This window comes from Toxotes jaculatrix, chromosome 8, assembly GCF_017976425.1.
Source record: "Toxotes jaculatrix isolate fToxJac2 chromosome 8, fToxJac2.pri, whole genome shotgun sequence".
Lineage (NCBI taxonomy): Eukaryota > Metazoa > Chordata > Actinopteri > Toxotidae > Toxotes > Toxotes jaculatrix.
The window spans coordinates 8,622,772-8,634,363 of NC_054401.1; the positions used below are offsets into that span (position 1 = coordinate 8,622,772).

General features: G+C 42.5%; 1 protein-coding gene across 1 annotated transcript; it reads right to left on the reverse strand.

The window, feature by feature from the left end:
* Window positions 1-1,630: 1,630 nt before the first annotated feature.
* Window positions 1,631-9,021, reverse strand: erfl1 (Ets2 repressor factor like 1). The gene is made up of 5 exons (XM_041044992.1): window positions 8,961-9,021; window positions 8,032-8,266; window positions 5,985-6,162; window positions 4,189-4,318; window positions 1,631-2,442 (listed from the first exon to the last, which is right to left on the reverse strand). The coding sequence occupies exons 1-5, from the start codon at window positions 9,019-9,021 to the stop codon at window positions 1,631-1,633; spliced, it is 1,416 nt and encodes a 471-aa protein (XP_040900926.1).
* Window positions 9,022-11,592: the final 2,571 nt, after the last annotated feature.

Sequence of the window (11,592 nt, forward strand, 5' to 3'; positions counted from 1 at the left end):
TCAGTGTAGTCCACATGGAGGTGACTGGAGGCCTTTCCTGTAGCAACTCAACAAACATAGAGCTTTACATTAACTTTACAATAGAGCTTTCACAACTAATCATATACCGCCACTGTTTGACAAACCATAGGCTATAAAGGCTATGAAGCTGTACAATATGTTTTATTGTTCACTCTATGGTGAGAAACTGGGCCGGAGAAAGGGTGTTGGTCAAAAACAGATAGTTTTTGAATATTTTTTTCCACTGTTTAATGTCCTCAAGCAAACTGAATTGCCCGGCTGCTGGCATGGACAAAAAGCATTGATCGAAAAATAATCAAAACAGATTTTTGGAGGAGGATTTAAGAAAGAAAATGCAAAGACCAATATTATTCACATTTGACTAATTACAGTACAGTTACACTGGGTGAATGCTAACTATAAAAATAAGTCTACCGGCATATATTTGAACCCAAAGGGCTTGTACGTTGGGCATCTGGCAAAAATGACCAAAGGGCACAATTAACTGGGGTTGAGAAAATCAGAGACAATTCCCAGAGTGACCTCTGTCCTCATCATAGAAAAACATCTTCAGAGTGCAGATCTTCTGCCATTAATAATTTAAACTTTGATACACCTAAGCTTATAATTTTTCCAACATGTTTAAATACTGAATAAAATCACAACAATACAGCTAAATCTTATCATAGCGAGTAATAATTAAATGTAATGTACACCATATTAAAATATATACACAGAAATATTCATACAAATTTATAGATTGGCTCAGCTCCCTCTGCTCTCTTTTTCTTTCCTTTTAGAAAATGTGCAGGAAATACTTGAACCACGGGACAAAATAAATATTCACAGACTATCACAGTTAGCACTATTAGAAATATGGATTTTTAACATTCAAATTAACCCGCAAGAAACAATATCATATAAAAGTAAGTGCAAAATAAGGGGCAACAATTTCAAGCAAAGGATTACGGAGATCAGATGAGCTCTCTGAAGGAGATGTTGCCTGCAAGAACCACTAGGTGGCAGTATTTGACTATGTCTCAAAAGACATTGTGATTATACAGTATATATATAGTCCAAATCTCAAGAATTACAAGACAAATCTGTAAAATTGGATCGATCTGAGCATTATTTGTTGTTCTGTTCTGTTAGTATAGGGATGTTGTTTGTTAATGTTTGTCAAGGCAGGTATTGCTGTGTTGTAATTTACTACCTCACTGCCTTCTGTCATAGCTCGGCTGCGGACAGCAAATTGTAGAGCACGGCTGGCAACGCGTAAACAAGTCTACAAACCGTGGGGCAATCATTTGGTGTGAGAGATCAAAACAGAAAGGACAAGATGGTGATACAGACAGCTGATCCCCTAAAAACTGTATGCCCCACATGTTCAAAGATGAATAAGTTGGTTGTGTAATTGACTATAGGAAAGCATAAACTTACACAGCAAATAGGGAAACAGTAATTTTAGAAGTAAAGAACACAACTGCCTTTCCTGGAAAAAAGTATCTATCAAGACTGATCAGAGAGTTGATCATTTAAAGCGGGAAAGTGTCTCAGAGAAATGAAAGGAGAGAAGAAGAGAGTTATCAGAGCATAGACTGGCAAGATGGTGGACGCAGGAGAAAATGTATTAGCTGTGTATCATTTTGAGAGTCTCTGTGTCCCTGTGTCTTTCATGCAGAGCCATGGAAGGGGAAAGTGATGGAGCCAGGGACGGCGGAGGAGGAGTGATGGGGATCAGGCTCTTCAGAGGATGCGGGGACACTGGCGGGGGGAGAGAAGAGATGGGTGGGAGCACGCTCCCTTTCTTTCCATCCAACACAATCTGTGGTCGGTTTGCAAGGCTGGATTCCTTCCTGATGCCAAATTCATGCTCGTTTTCGTTCTCCGAGCTGCAGTCGCTCAGATCTGTGATCTCCAGGTCTGAGTCTGACTCCGGGTCCTGCTTCACACCCCCTCTCCTCTCTGTGGGGCTCTGCCGGTCTGTCCCAGTCCCGGGTCCCAGCCCAACCGCTCCTAGCCCCAGACTCAGCCCCGTGCCTGGAGGATTGGCCTCCACCCTTTCCCCCAATGTCGCCCCATTGCCAATGTCCGTCCGACCCATCGACAGGCTCCCTGGGTAGGGTGGCAGGCAGAGTCTGGCTGGCTGACCACCCGCTGTGCCGTTTGTCCCTCCGGTTTGACCCGCTGCTCCCCTCTCACCCCCACCTGCCTCCCCTGGGGGTAGCAGGGAGGAGAAGGGGTGAGGCAGCTGTGAAAGGCTGCTCTGCAAAGGGTTGGGATAAAACTGGGAGGGGTAGAGGGAGCCAGGGGGCAGTTTGGGGCAGTTATTGAGAGAGAAGGCCCCTGGGAGGTAGGGGTTGAAGCCCCAGGGGTAGTCAAAGGGTGGGTTGCGAGGGTACGGGCCCAGCAGGGACGGGGGTTTGGAGTAGCACGGGGCACCTAGGACAGAGAAAATCCAGAGATGGAGGTGAGAACTCAGAAGGGCCAAAGGTTTCTTGACATACAACATCCAAGAATGTTCACTAATTATGCTCAGCTGTATTAGCAATTCTAATCAGCAGCCACAGGGGCCAATTCTGGCACGGTTGCTTTCAACAAAAACCTGATGGTTCATTTATGCATGCCAGTACTGTGTAGTACACCCACTTCACACTGCTGCAAACCAGATGTGAACACAATGATTCTGCGCTGCAGTGGAAAAAAAAATAAAATAAAAATCAAACAATTAATCAAGCTGGGTTTACATCTTCCAAAGGGTGTATTATTTCTGTATGTTAAAAAGGAAATGTTTGGACATGTGCTGCCACTCTTTTAACTACACATCATCACAGTGGGGACAGTCACCTTGTTGAAAAATATAGTAGAAAATAATAAAGAATGCATCAGCAGACTAGTCTGTATACTTCCAGGGGTTAAATGACTGACAGAAAGAACACTGTCGATCTCTTGCCACCACCCCCCCCAAATGTTTTGACATGTCATCGTATCATTTTAGATTAAGCAAAATCCTTAAGGTGTAGCAAATTAAATATTACACCATATTTGAATTCAGTTCCTTGTAAGCATCACTTGATAACAGAAAAAGGGGGTAAATTTGAGGTGATGCTGGAATTCAATTTTAATGAACAAACAAAAGCATTGCCTCTCGACCTACCGTACTTCCTTCCAACTGACAACCAACTCAAAGATTCTCTCTCTCTCTCTCTGCTGCACCCTCCATCTCTCCCAGTCTTCCTCATTCTCTCTCTCTCTCTCTTTCACTCTGTTATTTACTATGCAGGGCTAATTTGACAGTGGTGAAGTCTCTGCGTGCTGGGCCAGGAGTAGCTGGCAGACACATGAATATTGAATCAGTCAGGCAGGCCTCACTTGCTTATGAAAACACAGTAATGGGCGCCCACAGGCCACAAACTGAAGCCTGCACCCTCAATTAGGGCCTTCCTGCCTGGGAAGGGATTAGGACAGCGGGGACACATGGGAGGGAGAGGAGGGTGAGAAGGGAAGAAGGGGGGAATAGGACCTGAGGACAAACAGAGTGGGGAGGGAGGGTGGGGTGGCAGGTTGTGTGATGAGGAGTGCATGTGTGTGTGAGTACATCTGTTTACACGCTACCTCGCCAGCTCTGCACATCCATACACATTCTGATGCACGTATAGAGTGTTAAAAAAACAAAAAAACAAACAAAGGCAGAACATACGTACATACTGTCAATCACGCAAACGTACACAAATCCACGCTGTGTTTGTTGACACTCGCGTGCAGAGAAAGAAGAGGACGAATGTGAGCAATCATGCAGAAAGGGTGCATGACTTCTCCAGCCTTCAACTTGGTTCTTACCACCGATGATATGCATAATTCACCAGCTGACCTGGCCTGTCTCACCTGAAGCACAGCCTCACTGCGGGGTGCTTTGGGACAGCCATCTCTCTTATTTCCTTTAACAATAAATGCTCAAGCCTCCCTATATCCTCATTCCTCTCTCTGCCCTCCTCCTCTCCCTCTACCTTCTCCTCCTCCCTTTGTTAAGAAGGTCTACTTTTTGTGTATACACACCTTATATACACCCTCTGCACAAGCTGTCTTTTTCCTCATGAAGATGGTTTTGTCTCTGGGATACTAAAAGATTCCTATTTTTGCCCTGGCACTTAAAGTTTTTGACTAAGTTTTCTTCTTCTGCCTGCTCACCTGAACTGAGGAAAGGGAATGTGTCCAGTCTCAGCTTGTCTCCTTCAGGCCCTGGTGCCGTGGTCCCTCGATCAAACAGGGACGTTCCTCTGGCAGAGTCTGGCAGACGGGGAAACAGGGACTGTATGGCCTGAGCAACAAAGATGGAGATAAAAAAGAGAGTGAAAAACAATTCAAAAATGAGTTTGTGCCATGAAAATAACCTATAATCCTAAATAAAGGAAATGTATTCCTACATATTCAACCTTTTGGTGCTGCTGTCTTATCCAGAAAAGTCACATGTTGACAGCAGCACCCTGCAGAGCGTGATGCAAACAGTGACACAGTCGCAGCAAGGACGGCATAAAAAGGGGTGCCATGGGAGTTGGGGTAAAAAGGGAGGCAGGAGGACGCAGAGGCTCAGAGACTCAAAAGCAGGAAGAGTACTGAGTCAAATGGACACCAGCGATTAAGACTGAGGGCACAAAGGATAAATGACAAGAAGAGAGAAGAATTGTGGGCCAGCTTTTGTGAAGGGACGGAGGACATATATGACTGAGATCAGAGTGAAAGACATCCATTCAGGATGTAGGGCAGCTGTGTGTGTGTGTGTGTCGATGTGTAAAATATGTGAAGGAGAAGGAAACAAGGTAAAAAAAAAAAAAAAATGGAACAGTTGAATCTCAGGAATAAAGGGGACAAAGGGGGATTTTTTTTCCCCCTAACAGGACTGTGGATCAATAGTATCTGTCACCCCACAGCCCCAAGTTTGAAAGGCGAGACTGTACTCCCAAGCTGCGAGATCTGCGTTGCTTAACAAACCGCATTAATGACCCGCCATTGATCTGATCTGACGCGACCCCTTTGCTTTCTATTTCTTTCATTTTCAATCGATGACAGATGGATACGCCATCGGAGACGGGGATAAGAGAAGGAGGGGATAACGTCTTCTTTTGTTTTAAGGACAAGTTAAAACCGTCCCCCTCCACTGTCGCCTTCAGAGTCTGTGTCTCCTTATCCCATCTTAAGGATGGCACAGACAAATGATGGATGATTCTCTCTTACTGTACTTTCAAGTTACGTGCACTTTCTAGGACATTTGTTGTTTAAAATAAAATTATCTGCACACTAGCACTTACACCCAATTTTAAAAAAAAGTCTTGTGAAACAGTTTGTGTGGCTATGTTCATAATTTAGCATAAAAACATTTAAGTGGATTTGATCATTGCTTTATTTTCTCTAAATATCTTATCACTTTTATAGACCTGCAAGTAAAGTCAATCAACATTATTTTTGAACTAAATTAGAACATTTGTGTTCATGCTTCCCTCTTTCTATGTTCTGATACAATTTAGCTCTGTAAAAATTTTACAATCTCACAGGGCAAATACTAAGTGAGTTGTATTCTATTACGATCACCATTAGAGACAGTGAATAAAATATATGATGTGATGAATACCACCCCTTCTCTTGTAAAAAAAATCAAATGCACAGCAGGGGCCTGAGAAACACAACACGGCAAAATCGCAAGAGAGAAATGGATTTCAGTTATCTGAATTAAATCACTATTAATAAAAAAAGAGTAGAGTTGTGTGTCTTGCTATTTCTCCTTATTCTTTCTTTATTCCAGGTTTCTCTTCTTTTTATTCCCTGTGTATTTAAAAAAAAAAATTTATCGTTACCTGCCATGTCAGAGCATAAATTTATGTTCTTTTTCTATGAGACTGATACTGCATTATCTGCATTTTTATCTTCCAAAATATATTAAACTATATCCCTCGACCCTCTCCCAGTCCCCAGCGTGGTACCCTTCGTACCTCCGGGGTGCAGTCTGGCGCGGTGGAGCCTCCATTAAAGTGATTCTGGGCCAGAAAGAAGGGAGAGTTGGCCATGTCCAGGATGGGGTAGTTCACCAACACGACCTTGCTGAAGTTAAACTTGTAGGTGAAACGTTTCCCTTTGGTTTTGTGCAAAATGCGCTTGTTGTAGTAATACCTGCAAAGGAGGAGGAGAGGATATCGAAGCAGGGATGGAGTGAGGGGATAAAGGAAAATGGGAAAAGGAAGAGGAAAAGGAAAAGAGGAGAGAAGGATTAATATAATGCTCACATCAAGGTTTTGCATTTCATCACTAACAGAAAAGAATAAGTAAACAACTTCAGTGCTCTGGGGCAAGAGCTATGCTGATTTCCCACTGTTTTTATTCATCTCCTCCCTCCTCAAATCAATTCATGTCTGACTGCCCCGATTCAATACAATATGGTCCTTCAAAGGGAAATTTTATTCAGCTGTTAACAGACAAAAAGTCAAAAAGCCAAATCCCTTTGAGTGTCTAAGGCCCTTAACATACAGTGAACATTAAACTACAGAAAAAAACATCATCATCTTTTCATCATACAAAAGACTATTTATCAATTTTAAAAAGTAATTTGGGTATTAGATAATTTTATAATATCATATGGATTATGACCTCAAAAAAAACAATTATGATCCTGAAAAATATTGGTATCTTAAAATGGGAAAACAGGCATAGTTCATAAATACATTGAATTTTCAGAAAAACACAAGTGAAAATAATTTACTTAATTTTTAGAATGAAAAAGAATTGTTTACATCCTGGTGTTTAATGTGAATCATCAGAAGCAGCTTGGGCTCTGAAACTGTCGTGCTAACATACGTGACAACGACAAACTGTCACTGTTTCCAACGGCAAAGCACATTTACAGAGAGATGGGAGTCTCCATGGTAACGACCTCAGGTGTCTCCCGCTGGGCATGTCGAGCCATCGTCATGCCAGCTTCCTGTGCCACCCACTGAGGTGTCACAATGTACAGTCTGCCAGGATGCCAGGTTGATCAGCAGCAAAGGCAAAACATGGAGCCATCTGGCTCAGGTAAAGGAGCTGAGTGCTCAGGTGGGGATGAAGGGGAGCACGCAGGGTAAGCAGGGGTTGGTGCTGCCAACTGAAAAATCAGTGAATGTTTTATCCCAAGATGGTATAAATCTCAAACACCATTTCTTTGTGCGCTTAGATTACTTTGTTTTAAAGTGACCACAGTAAGGGCAACAAACACAGAGCACATTAGACAACCTCAGCATTACGTACTGGAGAGCAGCGCCTCATTATGCAGACGCACTATATCAAAAAAACCCAGCAGTATGTACATATCAGCATGTATCCACAGTGGTTGCACTCAGTGCAATGATGTGTACGTGTTTTGCTTTGCGTGGCAATTGTGCCGTGGCCCTTAATTGAGCAATTAAGTGAGGCTAATTAAGAAGGCTAATTGTGGCCCCAGCCAATTCATAACAATTAGACTCTGACGACAGCCCCCATTAAAAAGAGGCCAAAGGAAAGCAAAGGGAGGGGGATGGGGTAAGAGAACAACTTGGGGTAGTGCGTATTTGCATAAGAAAATCGTGTGTGTGGTTGGGGTTGTAAAATGCTTAAGGTACGGAGTGTGAACGGTATCATTTTAATCACCTTTGGCAAGTTCTGTGTCGAGCAGTTCCCCTGTTCTCAAGAAGAAGTCCAAGCAATTTCAGGCCTGGGTGTAATTTTGAAATCCCTATTGAATTTTTTATTTGGCAGCTCAATGGTGAACTTTCCATCGGGATGTCCACAGATAAGGAGAAATTGAGGGTATTGACGTTCTCTAGATAAAGTCCCACCTTTATCTTTCCATTTTTACCAACGTGGAAAAGAGGCGTGTAAGTGAGGATTGAGTCAAAGAAGAGTAAACAATTTATGTAAATCGTGGTGTGATAAACGTCTTGGTTTATCTGATTCTAAGTGTTATTGCTTGACATTCAACACATGCACAGATGTCAAACACACCACAATAATAATGTTTTCCTGTCATACCTCAGTGCCCTGCTCAGCTTGTCATAGTTCATATGAGGTTTGCATTTCCTTATCCCCCACAGTCGGGCCACCTCATCTGGATCCTTGATGACAAACTCTCCGTAGTCACCCTGCCAGGCGATCACCCCCTGATACTCCTCCTTCTGCAGCAGCTCCAGGATGAAGTGCCACAGCTGGATCTGTCGGGAGCCGGGGCTCGACTCGGGCTTGTAGGCCCAGTCTGGGAAGGCAAACCCTGGGCAGAGGGAGCAGGAAGATGAGGAGGACAAAGGTTAGGGCCTGTCGTTTGTCCTGCTGCTCGCTTGGGGGGGGGTGGTGCTGCTGCTGTCTGAATGACTGATGAGTGATGGAGGTGAGGGATGATGTGTTTAATATCACAGCACGTGCCTTGAGCAATGTTAGTCTGCGCTAATGCCCTCTAGCCTCAACAGATTGGTCAGTGGGATGATGACAGCTCGGTGGGAGAGATCTGATTGATGCTGCTCGGGTCTGAATTCTAAAAACTGACTGTACGCACATCACTGATGGAGTTAAGTAGCTTTTTGACTCACCCCAAAGTGAATCTGGCACTAACTAGCCTTCTAAAAACATTAGACACACAACCAATTACCACCAGAGACTCAATTTGTTTAGCAATGTGCGCGTGTATGGTTAATCTTTTTAGATGAATTTTAACATGTGAATCTGATGATGATGGTGATGTTTCTGAAGTTCTATCAGAACTATATTTGCTTGTTTTGGTTGTCTGGTTTCACCCAATTTACAGGCGTGACCTGGGTCTGGATTAAAAGAAATGTTTAAGGATTTCTCCTCATGAACTGACACTTTTTAAAAAAAAAATTAAAACTTAAAGCAGACATGACACAACAGAGAAAGGTTTAAATTACTTCTCCTGTTTTTGGTCATCTGAGCATGATGGTGGGACCAACCTGGTGTCCAGAGAGCGGGCACCGGGGGGAGCAGCAGATCACTGACGCAGTTGCAGTCCATCCCTCCACAACACCTGCAGCAAAACAAAGAGATGGCACAGAAGGGAAGAAGGGTCAGTAAACCACAATTAGTTGCCTTTTGCGCATGGAACCAAAGGAACATGGAGCAAATTATTTCCTAAAGCCAGAATCAGCTACCCAGCAGGTTTAGTTTAGTGAGTTGAAGTGAAGAGTGCAAACTTTGTTGAAAATGGAGGTATTGCATAAGGGTCTAAAGGCGCAATATGAGTTCAGAAACATACCTTAAAATGATGTGGAATATGGCAAGGTTATGTTTCATATGTTTTTGGTAGAGATCAGGTGTTTGATGGATGTAATCTTGTGTGGCCACCTGAGGCTGTGTCTGATGCAACAGGGTGGACATCCCTATAGTGCATTTATGAACAGGAGGAATTAAATAGACTTTTGAAAACCAAGTCAAAGTTGAGCCATATTATCCACTAAAAACATGTTTTTAAAAAACATTTAATATGGCTTGTATATTCCAAAGTTTTTTTTCTCATTATGATGATGATTTAAGAGCTACATTTTTAATAAAATGTCTTTAATCTCTGCTGTTCATTGTTCATTTATGACAATGCATGATATTTTACAGGCTGTATTTACTATGAATATAAAATATTAATCTGCAAAGTAACCAGTGACTAGAGCTGTCAAATAAATGTAGGAGAGTAAAAATGTAATGTTTCCAATTGAAATGTACAGATGTATGAAATAGCATGAAATAGAAATTCTCAAAGAACAAATACCTCAAACTGTACTAAAGTTCAGTACTTTTTTTAAAAATTATTTTTCTTGTAGTTTTTAAATAGTATTTTTGAAAAAAACAAAAACAAAACATAAATCAGCCTCAGGTTATATAATGTAATGATTTGAAAGTAAAAGTGAACATGCATGGGCCAACAGTGATTAACTTTTCTCTCTGACAATAAAAACTGACTCAAATAAGGTAATAACTGAGATGTTTTTATTTTTAAAATTGCAACTGTCATTTCACACTATTTGTTTCGACAACACCAACTGGGCACCACGGGTGTGCATGAAAACTTAAAACAGTGTGTTGATTTTCAAATCCATCGCACTGCTTCATGCTTCTTTTATATGCTAACAACTGATCCGAACCCACCATAAACAACAGTGTGTGCGTGTGTGATTGAGGGAGGCGTTGGTTGCACTATTAGATGACAGCTAGTAATGATAACGTCTCCTAAATAAATGCATATAGACGTCCGCTGACAGGAGAAGGTAAGGAGATTTGAGTGTTTCCATGACGAGTGAGGGGACTATGAGACGAGATCTAGTTTGGATATCACAGTTTCATCAGGGTTGTTTTACAAAGCTCAGATGGAAGAGATGCCCTGCTGCTACACTGGTATCTTTAATGCTGGCCTCTCTATCTCTCCCTTCACTCTCTGCCTCTATTTAATTATGCTCTGTGAATTTTGGATTTTCCCTCCAGCATTGAAATGGAACGTGAATTATTAAGGTGTGTTTGTATAAATTATTATTGCTAACTCCAGGCATTTCTCTCTCACTCACTCTCACTCTCTGACCGACCCTCTCTTTCTATCCATCTCTCGTTCGCTCTCACCCTGCTTCTAGCCTTTGGATTGTGGCCCCTCTCGCTCTCTCCTCCCTCTCTTCATCTTTCTTGTTTTCAAGCCTCTCCTTCTGTCTTCAAATATAGAGTTGGCATTCATCCTATCTCACTCACGTATTTTTTTCCCCTATCATTCATGTTATCATTCCTTCTTTTTCATCTTTTTCTCTCTTGTCTTGTATCCCTTCCTGGACTCACTTCCCTATAATGAGACAAAGTTATCACAAGGGTTCAAATAGCAGCCATAACTCACATCTTTGCACAGAGCTACTCACTTTCACGTGGGATTTTTCACAAAACTATCCTACATGTAGCCTGTAACAGAGATAATTTTGTATTCAGCGTACCAGTAGGATACCAAATCACACACTGGCCTTCACACAATTAGAAACAGCTCCATTTAAAAACGCATGTCCTTCTATTAAAATTCTGATATCTCGCCTGTTCGTCTGACTGAGGGCCTCTGCAGAGATTCCAATGGGTCTTTAAAAAATAAGATATTCTTTGTGTTCGAGGTAGTAATCTATAAGTTTCCTCTTCCCTGGGGGCTACAGGTCATCAGTACTGCATCATGTCTTTCATTTGCCATATTCTCATGGTCCACAGCATGTATAAGCTTGTTTCCTCTGAGGATGATATATATGTGCTCCTATGTGTCAGGGTCTCTCCAGCTACCTCTCATACCACCTACGCACCGCCTCAAATCTATACCCATTCTCCCGATCCAACAGCATATCTATACAGGTGAATCCTCCTTTCCTCTTCCCCACCTCCTTCCTATTCACACACACCTATCCACTGTCTCCTTCCTCTCCCTCCCTCCCTCCTGCCCCACCCATCTCCTTTTCTCTCCCTCTCTCCTGCTCTGTGTGTTTTGCTTCGGCGCAGTAATTTTCCGTTTGATTTCGGAGGTAATGCATTTTTTACAAATCAAAGAGGAAGCCAGGCTGCCCCCCCTCTCCTCCTCCTCCT